This window comes from Neophocaena asiaeorientalis, unplaced genomic scaffold (assembly GCF_003031525.2).
Source record: "Neophocaena asiaeorientalis asiaeorientalis breed wild unplaced genomic scaffold, Neophocaena_asiaeorientalis_V1.1 scaffold308, whole genome shotgun sequence".
In the NCBI taxonomy this organism is placed as follows: Eukaryota; Metazoa; Chordata; class Mammalia; order Artiodactyla; family Phocoenidae; genus Neophocaena; species Neophocaena asiaeorientalis.
In genome coordinates, this window is record NW_020172768.1 from 5,316,396 (window position 1) to 5,333,947 (window position 17,552).

The window sequence follows — 17,552 nt, forward strand, 5'->3', positions numbered from 1 at the left end:
ATCAAGTAAAGTTTGAGAATCAGTGGCGAAGGGAGGGCAGAAGGAGTTACTGGTAACAGAAAAGTGAAGATGGCAGAACAGCGCCCTTAACTATATTGGTAAATGCTACTCCTTGGACTGCTTTTATTTGCAGATTAAGAGAACAATGCAATAAATACCATCACACACCTATTAGAATGGTTAAAACAACAACAACTGAGAACTATCGGATGGGGATGAGAATGCAGAGCAGCATCACCGCTGTTGCTGGTGGGAAGGCAAAATGGTAACAACTACTTTAAAACACAGATTGGTGGTTTCTCACAAAGCCAGACAGGATCTTACCGTACAATGCAGCAAGTGCACTCTGCGGTATTTACCCAAAGGAGGGGAAAACACATCTGCACAAAAGCCTGCACATGGATGTTTACAGCAACATTATTCATAAATGCTCCAAACTAGAAGCAACCAAGATGCACTGTAAGAAGTGAATGGGAGAATAACTTCTGGCGCATCCACAACAGTGAGCACCCGACGGTGGGAAAAGGAACTATCAAACCGTGAAAGACATGGGGGAACCTAAAACGCATGTTGCTAAGTGAAAGAAGCCAGTCTGAAAAGGCTACATACCATATGATTCCAATTATACGATGTTCTGGAACAAAACTATGGAGACAATAAACAGTCAGTGCTTGTCAGAGGTTAGGAGGAGAGAAGAGAAGGATGGGTAGGTGAGCACACATTTTTAGGACAGTGAAAATACTCTGTATGAAGCTGTAATGGTGGATACATGTCATTATGCATCTGTTAAAACCCACAGAACTACATACATCACAAAGAGTGAACCTTAATGAAAATATGGATTATAGTTAATAATGATGTATGCATATTGGTTCATTAAAGGTAACAAAGAGCAAACCCCAAAACTGTTTCCATCATCATGGAGGAGGACGTGATACTGACACACTTTATTCTTATCCTTGTGATTCTGGCCCCAGCGTTCCTCAGACTACTTTTCTAGAAAGAGTGCTTACACTGTGCTGTATGTAAACTGCTAATCAGCTTGTGGGTAATAAAGTTCAGCATTTTGCCAATTCTATTCAATGAATTGTAAAGCAAGATGTTAATAGGAGAAACTGTATACATGTGTGGGGCAGGGAGTATATGAAATTCTGCATATTATCTGGTCAACTATTCTGTAAACTTGTACTAAATGATAACATCTATTAAATTTTTTTTTTTTTTGCGGTACGCGGGCCTCTCACTGCTGTGGCCTCTCCCCTTGCGGAGCACAGGCTCCGGACGCGCAGGCTCAGCGGCCATGGCTTACGGGCCCAGCCGCTCCGCGGCATGTGGGATCTTCCTGGACTGGGACACGAACCCACGTCCCCTGCATCGGCAGGTGGACTCTCAACCACTGCGCCACCAGGGAAGCCCTATTAATTATTTTTTAAATAGTAAAAAAAAAAAAAAACCAAAGTCACAAGCCAGCAACTGCACAGCATCAGTTCACAGGGTTCTGAGGGAAAGGCTTCCGCATGCCACGTGTACTCTGTCATGCCCCGACAGCTGGCTGGAGAAAACGACACACGAGACTGACAAAAAAGGAAAGGGAAGTCCACGTAACACGCTATAAACACCTTAGGTTGAGCAGAGCTGCCTGCACACCGACACCGCATTTCCAGAGCGCGTCCCTTCAGCGGCCAGAGCGCCACAGCTCAGAGCTGGCCTCCATCCTGGGACACAACAGCCCACACCTTTGCTCCCCTTCACCCTCTCTCCCGAGAGTGGTCAGCTCTAAATGGCCTTAGTTCCCGGAAGACCACACTGTCCAAGCTACCCCAAGGCCAAGCCCAGCCCCTCGTCTCCTGCTACTGTATCAGGAAGACAGGTTTCCTGCCTCTGTGCTTCCTCCTTCATGGCTCACTGACAAAGCGCAGTTTATACAGTCCATCTGTGTGACCAGGACGGGTCAAGCTGGCTAACTGGTCACATGGCTGCTTCACGTCTAGCCAGTCTACCCAGGTCATCTGGACATCCTCTCCTCTGAAGACATGCACAGGACGCTGCATTTCAAAGTCACCACCTCCAGAAACCCCTCCTAGATCTCTTAGGGAGTCCTGCTGGGCCCAGAACCTCCCACTCATCTGAGAAGCCCTGAAGAGGGAACCAGTACTGCCTGTCCTCCTCGTCCTGCCTCGGGGCATGGCGTCAGTGCCCAGAGGGCCTTCTGCCATGAATGAAACGAAGGCCCTGTACCAGCCTGTGAGTACCACTGGGCCCCTTCTCAGATGCTGCCTGAGGACAGTAGGATGGGGAGAGGCACCCATGAAGCAGTCATTCCCAGGGCTCCTTCCTCCCAAGGCCCTCAAGCTCTCTGCAGTCATGGCCAACACCCCTACACTCTGCCTGCCCTTGGCCTAGGAGCCAGCCTGGCTCAAGCAGGGCCCTACTCTTTATCAAGTCTGTGAGAGAGTCCAGGAAAGGCCTTCAAGCCAGCCTGGCTCAATCAGGGCCCTACTCTTTATCAAGTCTGTGAGAGAGAGTCCAGGAAAGGCCTTCAAGCCAGCCCTAAGAGTGGCCCCACCCACCTAGCCATCCGGGACTATCTAAATAATATCTCCCCAAATTCTTATGCTGAAGCCTTTAACCCCAGCATCTCAGAGTGTGACTGTACTTGGGAGATGGGAGAGAGGAGGACTGAATTGTGTGGGTTCTTCCCTTAAAGTATTCAGTTCCTTTTTTAAATGAATGCCTTTTTTAAAGGCATTTTTAGATGCTCTTCTAGTGATAGTTTTAAAAGATAAAAGGAAACTTTACCATCCTATGGAAATTAGTGCTAGTCAATCTAAAATACGCCTTTATCAGGTCTCAAATTAGTTAGGCATATAAGGAAAAAGAAAGAGTTTTAGCTTCTGCTGTTGTCCTGCAATTCATGCATTGTTTACATTAACAGTTACAGTGCATGAAAAACATTGATCAAACTGACAATTCTAGAGAGAGAACATATGTGATTCATGATTTTAAGCCACTGTGAAAAGCAAGGCAGAGTCACAGTCCCGATGATCTAAAAGTGGTCACCAGGCATGTGATTCTGCTCACACTTTGGCTATACCACCATACAGCAAAGAAGAAGGAGATCAAAACAACCACAATAGTAACTAGAAAAGGAAACCCAAGTCTAATATCATCTACATTTTTTTTATCACTGCAGACAAAATTTCTGATGACAAAGTCCACTGCCAGCACGTATGAAAGAAAAGACGACCTTTGAATTTTCCGCACCAAATTCTTTGTCGCCTACCTGAAATCCATGCTTGCCTCTCCACCACGTGCTTAACACTTTTGGGGGCATGTCAATAACAGAAACAATGTCTCCCACCTAGGAGAAAAAATTTTAAGTGAAACGTTTTAAATCAATTTTTAAAGCAATTGTCTGTCTAGAATTTAACTCTTAACTGTAACAAAAGGGTAAAGTACTATCTTATTTTCTGGCTCATTATTTCTGGTAAAACATTAACACTTCTTTCTGTAAGGAATTTAATAATCTTAACCATTTGTTAAGGAGAGGTTTACAGAAAGTTAAGCAGCACAAAGACTGTGGTCCAACTAACACCTGTAGTAACTTCAGGACGCCTGATTGACAGCATAAGATGTCTGAACATCAGGCATCTACCATCATCACTTCTGTTAAAATACTCTGTTAACTGCTGTTACTAAAGGTGATCAGATTCGCTTTAGTGAATCTAAAAGGCTATTTTAAATACTCATATTTAGCACAACGGCGGCTTCTATTAATACATTTAGTGAGCGCTTACCATGTGCCAGGCACTGTGCTGAACATTTGACATATCTTATTTCATCATATAGGAAAGCTCTAAGATGTCTACAGTTACTGGGTTATTCTTAGTACATGTAAAACTGAATGACAACTACATTTCTTTTAATAGATGGTTCACTATAACATTCCCACTAAATGGCTTTCTTCCCTTTAAAAGACAAACTCATGAGTTTGTACAAACTTCTACAAAATTGTAAGTATGAAAATAGCAATAATAGTTTTTAATAATATATTTAAAGGAAGTTGTATTCTTCAATCAAAATAACTGATGATAAACCAGTTAAGCACTTCAGACCAACGTTGCTAATGTATACAATATTGCTTTAAGAATTTTTTTGTATATTCACAACTAGTTTTTCCAGTCATGAAAGTCCTCTTCACAAAACCATACTTGCTAACAGACATGGTATCTCTCAAGACCAAGGATTCCTTTGTGTATAGAGCTAAAAATTTAGTTTGAGAACAGTTTGAATTCTACACAGTAAAAATTTACACTCTTTTTCCTCTTAAACTGAGTAACTGCCAGCATTTTCCTTGGCCTCTCATCAGCCAATATTAAAGGAAGAAACTTAATTCCCCTCCTTTTGCATCTGATAGCAAGAGATGTTCATTTCACTTTTCATCTGGTCTTTACCTCAATCTATGAACAATGAGAAGAAAGTATCACTAGGTATTGTTTTTAGGTGCTAAAAACACAAAGACAGAAGAGGATTTGGCTTTCAAGAAGCTCACAGAGACAAACAGGAGAACAATTATGATTGAATGTAGTAAGTGACATATCAGAGATAAGCCTTGAGAACAGCTCAGAATGACGTTCAGTGCAGGTTCTGGGGGGTATGTATTTCCATGGAGTAGAGGGAAGGAAATCAAGGAGACTTCCTAGAAGAAATGGGACACATTTAAGCTGAATTTTCAAGAATGAGTACAGTCATTAAAATAAAAGTAGATGGCATGCCAGGCTGAAAGACGATGATGCACAGAAAAACCTGGTGCTTTTCATTAAGGAAATGATTGCAACAGTTAAAACTGAGGCTAGAAAGATAGCAGGGACTGAGCTAACACATAGCATCTTTAGTCATTTACCTCTAAGGTCAATTCATCCGGGGCCCGAGCAGTGTACCTCTTGATAACATGGGCAGCACCAACAGCAGGAGTGTTAATGGACGATTCTTCATGAACTAGAAGGTGATTTCCCTTATTATCAATCTGTAACAAAGAAAATGTACTATGAGATGGTTAAAGACATGGGACTTGGAAGTTTCTTTGTGTATCTATATAATTCAACTTGACTTAGAAAAACCATAACCCAAAGAATATTAAAACAAACCCACCACTTACCGAGTACTTACTATATGCCAGTCATTGTATTGTACATATAACATACATACTTTTAACCTTTATAACTCTAAAAGATACTTATCATAATTATCAACACTTAAAGATGAAGATGCTAAAGCTAAAAAGAGGCTATATAAATTACGAGAGATTAAATAATTTGTCCCAGATCACACAGCCAATAATGAAGAACCAAGATCTCAGGGCAAGTTAGCCTGGCTCTAAGGTCTATATTCTTTCTACTTTTCATTGCCTTCCCAGTTTCCACTGAGAGGAGAGAATAATGTAACTCTACATATGCAAATTAAGGAGAAAAACCTAATCTATCACTCAAGACATTCTTAAATCAGACTCTTTAAAAGGTTAATTGTCTCTTGTTCATCAATGACTAAAAACTATTTTCAGTTACTAAGCCAATTATATATATACATGTATATACACATACACCTTGCTAAATGTATATACATTAATATATTAAATACAAAAATAACAGGTGTCATTGTGATTCATAAAATAATATTAAAATTAGCTTCCTGTATTATCAAAGAAAGATTTGAGATGAAGAATATTTAATGTATCACATATCTATCTTCCAGAAGAGAATAAGTACCATTTATTCAATTCGTGAAACTCAACAGCTATGAAAATTAGTATTAAATTTCTTAAGTAGATAATTTAAAAATTAACTTTAATAAAAGATGAACTGGATTAATACCTCCATCCAAGTAAGGGCAGGTCCACAATTGATCTTGTTGCCAGCAATAGCTGAAAGGCGGGACAGGTAAGCCATAAGCATCTGAGTGACTGACTAAAGAAAAAGAGAAGATTCAGTGGTAACAGAATAAAGATACTACACTCTCTGTCAAAGAAACTGGTGTTAAGTTGGTTGTTTCTGGGAGAAAAAAATCTGCAGATTTTTATGCATTTTCGTAGTTACGGAGGTTCTTCATAGAGGCTTAACAGTTCCATGAACTGACACTACAGGCAATTACATAACTTCCTGTCTGGTGCAGAACTTTCACTTTAGCCCCTCACCATCAGGGCTTATACTACTGTACAGCTTCTAATTTGGTTGCCTTCTCTTTCTATTTTTGTATTGAAAATGTAAAACGATAGCAGAGACATACTTGCTTTTCCAGCTGGCTTCCCCCTGCTACTCTGAAATGCTTTCTTCAAGGCCTGCTGCAGTCTTCACACACCCAGCCATGGCAGGACAGTTCATACGTGATCCTACACCACGAAGTCAACTAATGGGTCCAGGAATGGGACCCAACATTAGCTGACCTAACAGGAGTTGCTGCAGGCATTAGGAACCATGACACAAAATTTCGGCTCAGTCTGGCTGCTCTCTTAAAAAGAAATGAGAACCTGGCCCCTGTTGGGAGTGGTCATGTTGTGAGACAGTCTGAGAAAGAAATACACAACAGACAAGGCAGACAGGGAAAAGGAGGCAGAGAGACGTCCAGGCTTTCTATAGTACGAAAGAATCTGTGGTTTTAGGACATTCCTGAGACCTTGTTGCGGTGTCAGTTCTTGCATGACTGAAGTCTCCACTTTGCCCTCACTACATAATCGCCTGGGAATTAACTATAGATTTGAAATGGCTTCCCTTCAGGACTTCCACTGTTTTCAAGCATCCACTGTGGCTGCCAAGGAGTCTAACACCAATACGTTTCTTGTTCCTTTGAGAAAAACCTTGTTTTTGCTCTCTGGAAGCCATTTGGGTTTCCTCTCTGTTTTGGCATTTTGAAATTTTACCACAATGTTTCTAGATGTGTGTCTTTTCACTTATTACATTTAGCACTTAATGGGCCCATTTAATCTGAAAACGGGCCCTTTTTTAATTTAGGGGAATTTATTATATTTTTAGTTACTGCCACCCACTCTCTCCTCCTATAACTCCTACAAGAGGAACAGGAACTTGTAGGAACTTCTGGGTCTATTCTCTGTGATTCCCAACAATTCTCTCACAACTTTTTGTCCCTTTTGGGGCTGTGTTCTTACAAAGTTTGCTCTTCCTGCTCACTAATTCTCTCTTCATCTATGTCCATTTTGCATGTAGTCCAGCTGTTTGTTATTATTAAAATTAATTTTAAAAACCACATGTTCATTTCTAAGGTCTCTGATTATTTTATTTTTTAAAACTCTGTTCTCATTCCATGAATGTGACTTCCTCACTTTCTCTCTGAGGGTGGTAATCATGCTTCTGAAAGCCCTCTGGTTTGCTCTTCTGTTACTTTGTTTATTCGGTTTTCACACTGAAGATTTCTAGTTTATCTGTCCCTCTGCAGTCCTCCTGTACAAGTTTCTTATGCTGTATTTTCTTGCCCCCATAAATCTTATCCCATCTACTTTCAAAGATTCCTCACAATTTTTGATGCCCTGATGGTTCTTTTTATTTTCTGATGTTATAAAAGAATCTCTTTCCTCTTAAATTAAAAAAAAATATCTTATATTTTTACTGGAAATTTTTGGCAGGAGTGGAAATAAGTGCATGGACACAGCCTGCCATCATAAACTGAGTAAACAGCATCATTTGAATACACATTTCTTTGATTATTAGTGAGGTCAACACTTTTCCATATTTTTGCTTTTATATTTTGCATTCAATCTTAAAAATGATCTGCTCATATATATTGCCCATTTATATATTAAGATATGAGATTCTTCTTATAAAATTATACACTGAACCTATTTCAATTCAAAATATCCTAACAGCATTACTAATTTTTCAGTTAAGAAATAACTAAGTAATCCCACGAATCTTCCTGAGTGCTCAATGTAACCTTTTATTTAGTATACTGGCAAAAAAAATTCTGCTGATTTATAGCGATTACTTCTGCAAAGTACTGAATGCTTACCTCTAGACTGTCCTTCAAGGCATCAGAACGGGGAAGCTCTGAGAGCTGGGAGAATCGTCGGTCATAAATACACAGATGAAGATGTTTATCAAGTACCCGAAAATCTTCATAACTTCTTTTAATGATCCAACTTTTGCCCTATGAGTAAGAAAAAGAAAGACTCCTATAATTTGTCTCTATTTGGAATGGTCAGGAACCAGGATTTGTTCCATAACGATGTTATTCATGAGATTTTATATTTACTAATTAACTTGACAATAAATAAACTCCAGAACCCTACAGTGAGTTATATTACATTAAAATGTCAGTAATGGAAAATAAACTAGAACTGTCCACTAAACCTCTTCCTACCACTAATCAAGCCCACTGGCTCTCCCTGGGAATAATTACTGGTAGATGGGAAGATAGCATGTGACCTTAAACCCACAGAAAGAACCATAAAATGATTTTGTATGAGAGAATATTACCAGAAATTAAAGAAAAATAAAACCAGGTCCCTGATCAGTTACCACGAATATTTCTGTGACTGAAACTGGAAATACACTGAAAATTAATTTTCTTAAATTTCATCTAGAATTTGGTGTGCATATATTATCTAGAACCCACTATATCTCCCCACTTCTCAGTCTTTCTTCCTTTCCTTGCCTAAACTCACAAGCTCATTAGAAATGAAAATCTGCTCACAGAGCACATTTACTACACACTGTTTTCTAAGTTTCTCTTGAATCTATCACTTTGTAGCCCGAGCTTTATTAAGGACTGACATCATTTCTGACCTCCCTGCTTTTGATCTTCTCTGCCACTCCCCTCCCCCAGCACAAAATACAAAGCTTGTCAGGTCACACTGACAAAAAGCCTTCAAAAGCTCCTTTGGGCAGTAATGATGAGCTGGTCCCCACTACACACCATTTGGTTTGACAATTCAGTCCACTTTTATATGGAAGCTTTCATCTCATAGTAATCTGGAGGGACTGGGAGACAAAGCAGCCATCTCAGAATTGAAGAAAACATCTCTACTGTAGCTCTTTTCCATTTGCCTCCGCCAGATGGGGCAGAAGCAGAAGGTACCATTTCATGGGAGAGGTGCTGAATTCTAAACACAGGTATGTCCATAACTAACAGGATAAACTTGTCTAGTCCTACTTTGGACTACAATTCTCCATTACACAGATGGAAAGCAATACCACCTCCCTCTTTCAGAGGGCTGTTAGAATAAAATAAGAGAACAGATGTGTCAGATATTTTTAAAGAACAGTCTCCTGGTTCCTATTCTAAGAAATGCTAGTTCAATAAATCTGGAATGAGATCCAGTTAATCTGATGATCAGCCTGAGTTGGGAACCACTGATCCACAAGATTAAGTCCAAACATACTTGCACATATCAGGGCTTGCATCATCTGGGCCTCTCTAAATTTATAGTGTGATCCCACTCACTACTCCTCCATGCCGTTTCTTTGCTTCCAGTTATGCTCAATCACTTGCATTTCTTCCATGTGTGAAATGTTCCCTTTCTTGCCTACATGATTTTTAAGTGCTGTTCTTCTACTATGGAAAGTTGTTCTTTTACTCTTAGCTCAAGTAAGCTCCTTTGTTTTTTCAGTTCTACCACTGCCTTCTACCCAAAGCATTCCTGAGTGACAACAGGTGGTTAAATACTTGTTCCTTTGGAATGGCAAAAATAAAAATGAACAACAAAGCAGAAAAAAAGAAAAACAACTTATCACATAGTTGCAAATATTTTTCTTTCACACATACACATTTCAAAAATTATGCAACACTTCAAATATCAGAAAATTACAAAAATTAATTTAACATATGTATATCTCCATCACAGAGATTAAACAGATGTCGACTTTTTATTTCAAAGCTCTGGATTTTTAAAATTGAAATATAGTTGACAGTATTATGTTAGTTTCAGGTGTACAGCAAAATGATTCAGTTATATTATTTTTCAAATTATTTTCCATTATAGGCTATTACCAGATATTGAATATAGTCCCCTGTGCTACACAGTAAATGCTTGTTGCTTATCTATAATGTATAGTAGTTTCTATCTGTTAATCTCATACTTCTAATTTATCCCTCTCCCCCTCCCTTTCCCCTTTGGTAACTATAAATTTGTTTTTCATGTCTGTGAGTCTGTTTCTGCTTTGTATATAAATTCATCTGTATTGTTTTTTAGATTCCACATATAAGTGATATCATACTTTCTCCATCTAACTTACTTCACCTAGTTTATTCTCTAGGTCCATCCATGTTACTGCAAATGGCAATATTTCATTATTTTTTATGGCTAAGCAATATTCCATTGTATAAATATACCACATCTTCTTTATCCATTCATCTGTTGATGGACACTTAGGTTGCTTCCATGTCTTGGCTATTGTAAATAGTGCTGCTATGAACATTGGGGTGCATGTATCTTTTCGAATTAACGTTTTCTCCGGGTATATGCTCAGGAGTGGGATTGCTGGGTCATATGGTAGTTCTATTTTTAGTTTTTTAAGGAACCTCCATAGTGTTCTCCATAGTGGCTGTATCAATTTACATTCCCACCAACAGCGCAAGAGGGTTCCCTTTTCTCCACACCCTCTCCAGCATTTATTATTTGTAGACTTTTTGATGATGGCCATTCTGACCATAGTGAGGGGATACCTTTTTAAAAAAATTTTTAATATTAATTTTTTTATTGGGGTATAATTGTTTTACAATGTTGTGTTAGTTTCTACTGTACAGCTAAGTGGAGTTCCTGTGCTATACAGCAGGTTCTTACTGGTTATCTGTTTTATACATATTAGTGTATATGTGTCAATCCTAATCTCCCAATTCATCCCACCCCACTCCCCGCTTCTCCCCTTGGTGCCCATACGTTTGTTCTCTACATCTGTGTCTCTATTTCTGCCTTGCAGACAGGTTCGACTGTACCATTTTTCTAGATTCCACATATGTGTGTTAATATACAATATTTGTTTTTCTCTTTGACTTACTTCACTCTGTATGACAGTCTCTAGGTTCATCCACGTCTCTACAAATGACCCAACTTCGTTCCTTTTTATGGCTGAGTAATATTCCACTGTATATATGTACCACATCTTCTTTATCCATTCATCTGTCGATGGGCATTTAGGTTGCTTCCATGACCTGACTACTGTAAATAGTGCTGCAATGAACATTGGGGTGTATGTGTCTTTTTGAATTATGGCTTTCTCTGGGTATATGCCCAGTAGTGGGATTGCTGGGTCATATGGTAATTCTGTTTTTAGTTTTTTAAGGAACCTCCATAATGTCCTCCATAGTGGCTGTATCAATTTACATTCTCACCAACAGTGCAAGAGGGTTCCCTTTCCTCCACACCCTCTCCAGCATTTGTTTGTATATTTTCTGATGATGCCCATTCTAATTGGTGTGAGGTGATACCTGACTATAGTTCTGATTTGCATTTCTCTAATAATTAGTAATTTTGAGCATCTTTTCATATGCCTGTTGACCACCTCTATGTCTTCTTTGGAGAAATGTCTACTTAGGTCTTCTGTCCATTTTTTGATTGGGTTGTTTGGTTTTTTTTTTGATATGGAGCTGTATGAGCTATTTATATATTTTGGGTATTAACCCCTTGTTGGTCACATCGTTTGCAACTATTTCCCCCATTCCATAGGTTGTCTTTTCATTTTGTTGATGGCTTCCTTGCTGTGCAAAAGCCTTTAAGTTTGATTAGGTCCCATTTGTTTAATTTTGCTTTTATTTCTTTTGCCTTGGGAGATGGTCCTAAGAAAATATTGCTATGATTTATGTCAGAGAATATTTTGCCTATGTTCTCTTCTAGGAGTTTCATGGTGTCATGTCTTATACTTAGGTCTTTAAACCGTTTTGAGTTTATTTTTGTGTATGGTGTGAGGCAGTGTTCTAACTTCACTGATTTACATGAGGCTGTCTAGCTTTCCCAACACCACTTGCTAAAGAGACTGAAGAGACCTCTGCCCATTTTTTAATCAGAGTGTTTTCTGCTATTGAGTTGTAGGGGTTCCTTGTATATACTGGATATTAACCCCTTATCAGATACGTGGTTTGGAAATATTTTTTCCCATTCCACAGGTTATCTTTTTACTTTCTTGATGCTTTCCTTTGCAGTTCAGACCTTTTAGTTTTTTTGTAGTTCCACTTGTTTATAAACATTTGCTTTTGGAATCAGATTTTAAAAAATCATCACCAAGACTGATGTTAAGGGGAATACTACCCATGTTTTCTTCTAGGAGTTTTATGCCTTCAGGTCTTCCATCTAAGCCTTTAAACCATTTTGAGTTAATTTTTGTGTATGGTACAAGTCTATTTTCATTCTTTTGCATGTGGTGGTCCAGTTTTCCCAGCACCATTTATTCAAGAAACTGTGCTTTCCCCATTGTATATTCTTGGTTCCTTTCCTGTAAACTAAGTGACCATATACGTGTGGGTTTATTTCTGGGCTCTCTATTCTACTCCATTGATTATTTTTCTGTTTTTATGCCAATACCATACTGTTTTGATTACTATAACTTTGTAATATAGTTTGAAATCAGGGCACATGATACCTCCAGTTTTGTTCTTCTTTCTCAAGATTGCTTTGAATATTTGGGGTCTTTTGTGGTTCCAAACAAAGTTTAGGGGTGTTTCTTCTATTTCTGTGAAAGACACTATTGGAATGTTGGTAGGGATTGCACTGAATTTGTACATTGCTTTGGGGAGCATGCACATTTTAACAATATCAATTATTTCAATCCACGAGCAAAGAATTATCTTTCCATTTATTTGTGTCATCTTCCATTTCTTTCAGCAGTGCCTTACAGTTTTCAGTGTACAGATCTTTCACCTCCTTGGTTAAATTTATTCCTAGGTATTTTATTATTTTTGATGCAACTGTGGGACTGTTTTCTTAATTTCTCTTTCTGATAATCTGTTATTATAGTTTATAGAAATGGAACTGACTTTTGGTAAGAAGTTTGAAGCTTTCCAACTAAGATCAGGAACAAGGCAAGGATATCTTCTCTCATCACTGATTTAAAACACTGTGCTGGAATTCCTAGCTAATGCAGTAAGACAGGAAAAGGAAATAAAAGATATATAGATTGGTAAGGAAGAAATAAAACTGCGTTTGTACACAGATGACATGATCATCTAGGTAGAAAATACAGAACAAAACAACAACAAAAAAACCCATCTAGAACCAGTAAGTGATTACAGCAAAGTAGCAGGATACAAGGTTAATATACAAAAGTCAATTGCTTTCCTATATACCAGGCAATAAATAAGTGGAGTCTAAAATTAAAAACACAATACCATTTACATTACCACCCCCAAAATGAAATACTTAGGCATAAATCTAACAAAATATGTACAAGATCTATATGAGGAAAACTATAAAACTCTGGTGAAAGAAGTCAAAGAACTATATATGGAGAGATATACCATGTTCACGGACAGGAAGACTCAATATTGCCAAGGTGTTAATTCTTCCCAACTTGATCTACAGATTCACAATCCTTCCCCAGCCTAAACCCCAGCAAGTTATTTTTCTGAATATTGACAAACTGATTCTAAAGTGTATATGGAGAGGCAAAAGTCCCAGAATAGCTAACACAATATTAAAGAAGAAGAACAAAGTTGGAGGATTGATGGTATGTAACTTCAAGACTTACCATAAAGTGACAATAATCAACAAAATATGGTATTAGGAAAGGAACAGACATATACATAAGTGGAACAGAACAGACAGCCCAGAAACAGACCAACCAAAACTATATATGGAGAGATATACCACGTTCACGGACAGGAAGACTCAATATTGCCAAGGTGTTAATTCTTCCCAACTTGATCTACAGATTCACAATCCTTCCCCAGCCTAAACCCCAGCAAGTTATTTTTCTGAATATTGACAAACTGATTCTAAAGTGTATATGGAGAGGCAAAAGTCCCAGAATAGCTAACACAATATTAAAGAAGAAGAACAAAGTTGGAGGATTGATGGTATGTAACTTCAAGACTTACCATAAAGTGACAATAATCAACAAAATATGGTATTAGGAAAGGAACAGACATATACATAAGTGGAACAGAACAGACAGCCCAGAAACAGACCAACCAAAGTACAGTCAACTGATGTTTGGCAAAGGCAATACAATGGAGAAAAGATGGTTTTTTTCAACAAATGGTGCTGGAACAACTGAACATCCACACACAAAAAAATAAATCTAGACACAGACCTTACATCTTTCACAAAAACTAACTCAAAAAGACCTTAGCATAAGACACAAAACAATAAAACTCTTAGAAGATAACACAGGATAAAATATAGATGACCTTGGGTTTGGTGATGACTTCCTTTAGATACAAGAGCAAAGGCACAGTCCATGAAAGAAAGAATCGATAAGCTGGACTTCACTGAAATTAAGATTTTCTGCCCTGTGGAGAGAATGAAAAGACAAGCCACGGACCTGGGAGAAAATATTGGCAAATAACATATCTACTGATAAAGGATTTTAACCGAAATATACAAAGAACCCTTAACAATCAACAATAAGAAAACAAACAACTGATTTTAAAATGGGCACCTCACCAAAAAGACATACAGATGGTAAATAAGCATATGAAAGGATGCTCCACACCATATGACATCAGGGCAAGGCAAATAAAAACAAGAAGATATCACTACACATCTATTGGAGTGGCAAAAATCCAGAACACTAATAACACCAAATGCTAGGGAGGATGGGAAGCAACAGGAACGTTCCTTCACTCCTGGCATGAATATAAAATGGTACAGCCATTTAGGTAGACTTTTCAGTTTCTTACAAAATTTATCATACTCTTAGCACAGGATCCAGCAATTGCACTCCTTGGTGTTTACCCAAATGAGCTGAAAAGTTATGTCCACACAAAACCTGCACACAAAGGTTTACAGCAGCTTTATTAAAAGCTGCCAAAGCCTGGAAGCAACCAAGATGTCCTCTAGCTGGTGAATGGATAAATGAACTGTGGTACATCCAGACAATGGAATATGACTCAGCACTAAAACAAAGTATCAAGCCATGAAAAGACATGAAACTTAAATGCATATTGCTAAGTGAAAGTAGGCACCCTGAAAAGGCTACATACTATATGATTCCAACCATATGACACTGTAGAAAATACAAAAGTATGGAGAAAATTTAAGAAAAAAATCAGTGGTTGCCAGGGGCTAGGGGGAAGTGAGAGATGAATAGGTGGAGCACAGGAGATTATAGGACAGTAAAACTATTCCACATACTATAATGGTGAAGACACATTATAAATTTATCCAAACCCACAGAATGCACAACACCATGAATGAACCCTTAATGACAATGGTACGTCAATGTAGGCTCATCAGTTGTAACAATGTACGACGTTAGCAGGGGAATGTCCATGGTGGAGGAGGATGTGCATGTGTGAGGACAAGGGATACAAGGGAACCTTGTACTTCCACTCAATTTTGCTGTAAATCTAAAATTGGTCTAAAAAAAAGTTTATTAAATTTATAAAAAGTAATCATGTCTATAGAGTATTGCTGAAAGAAATAAATAACAGTAAGCAACCACATAAAGGAAAGAACATTCAGAGCCTCAAAAGGTAAATACTGGGGACTAGATTTCAAAATTCATTTCTTCATATACCAATAAACTGATTTCTTTCAACTTTTAAAAACTGTTCTTGTGCTAGTAAAAAGTCTGCGTTTTTATACAGATTTATATGCAGGAAATTAAAACCGTAACACATAATTTGCAAATTCTCTCAAACTGTTTTAAAGTCACTCAGTAAAATCTAAAAATAGTAAAATACCTATCTTTTCAGTAGACGTGGAAGAAAAACTTTAAATTTCATATGTAAAAAAACAACCTTAATCATGGAATTTCCAAATGGGCTGAATAAAATAAATGATCAGAGAATTTTAGAAGTTCAATTATTTTATGAAGAACAGAACAAAAAATTCACTATATATATGTCTAAATTTTAATTTGCAGCTAATTTATAACCTTAATAATTATTACTATCAAGTAAGTATTGCTCTCCAAGGATAACAAAAATCAACAATTCTTAACAAGGCTCATAAAGAAGAATGAGAGAAAAAGAAAAATACCAGTGTATATAGGATCAAATTTCTAAGACAAAATTTTGTTCTTCCTTCTTTCATTCATTCACCAGATATATACTGAGCACCTACATAGTACCAAGCCCTGGAGTGAGCATTAGAGATACAACAGAGAAAGTACCATCAAACCTCTGACTTCTTAGAATTTATTTCTAGTGAGGAAAAAAATACTTTTTAAGTTAATAAATACATAAATAAAATAATGATACTTTTGTGCTATAAAGAAGTGATATCTAACCTGCCTCCTGAGAACTAAGCAGGCACCAGACACAGCAACTGTGCGTGTGAATGGAGTGACGAGCTGACCAAAAGGTCAAAGCCTTGTTTCAGGAAAAAACTCAGGGTCTTTTAGGAACTGACTGAAAGCTAGTGAGACCAAAGCGTAGGAGTGAGAAGATTGTCCCATGATGCTTAGAAAAAGTAGGCAAGGTCCAGATCCTGCACGGCCCACACAGGCCTTGGTAGCAGTTTGGGTTTAGTTTTAAATTCAATGGAAATCTACTGAAGAGTTTTAACCATGAGAGTAACATGTTTAAATTTACATTTTACCTCATTCTGGCAGTTGAGGGGTTATAATCAAGTATAGGGTGCAAACGCAGGTGTTATCAACAATGGCCTAACAAGATACAGCGATTGAGATACAGCTTGGTAATAATAGAGGTGGAAAAAGACAAAATCTACACATACTTGTGGTCCTTTCTGAGAAGAACAGTCTTCACCCATGTCCTCTGAAGACTCTTTTATCATGAGAAAGTTTATCTTGCAAGAGAATTAGTACTTTGAATTAACTGTAGGTATGATGAAGTTCAGTGAAAAGAAAGACCTGATTTAAATCTCAGCCTGGCCTTATTCCAAATAAGGGACTTTACACAAGTTACTTAACACCGACGAATAGCAGTTTATTCTTCTACATAATGGGAATAGTAACACATATATTTCAGAGAAAAGTTTTTAGGTTTAAATAAGAATGTTTGCGATCTGCTTATATTCAATACATTGTGTTCATACACAGATGCTCTTCAAACGTTAATAATCAACTCCACACCCTTAGTAACAACATATTCTAAACTAACCAAGTGGAGGAGTTATTTAATACCGAGGAATGCATTTCTGATGGTGGAATTTAAAGCATCAGAGAACAAGAGATATTTTGAGACAGAAAAGCATTCCCCTAAAACCAACTGTTTACTCCATCAACGGGGACATACAGAAGCTTTCACATGACTGTAAATATATTTTTCACATCTTTATTGGAGTAGAATTGCTTTACAATGGTGTGTTAGTTTATACTGTATGACAAAGGGAATCAGCTATACATATACATATATCGCCATATCTCCTCCCTCTTGCATCTCCCTCCCACCCTCCCTATGCCACCCCTCAGATGGACACAGAGCAC

The 17,552-nt window shown here is 37.8% G+C and overlaps 1 protein-coding gene across 3 annotated transcripts in view; it reads right to left on the minus strand.

Annotated features, from left to right (window-relative positions):
• Nucleotides 1-17,552, minus strand: part of ARHGAP32 (Rho GTPase activating protein 32) — a 147,799-nt gene that overhangs the window by 73,673 nt on the left and 56,574 nt on the right. For all 3 annotated transcript variants that reach the window (XM_024740784.1, XM_024740786.1, XM_024740785.1), the window contains 4 exons: nt 8,017-8,154; nt 5,871-5,963; nt 4,904-5,026; nt 3,284-3,361 (listed from right to left, as the gene is read on the minus strand). In XM_024740784.1, coding sequence (XP_024596552.1) covers nt 3,284-3,361; nt 4,904-5,026; nt 5,871-5,963; nt 8,017-8,154 — 432 coding nt within the window. The remainder of the gene's footprint in view (nt 1-3,283; nt 3,362-4,903; nt 5,027-5,870; nt 5,964-8,016; nt 8,155-17,552) is intronic.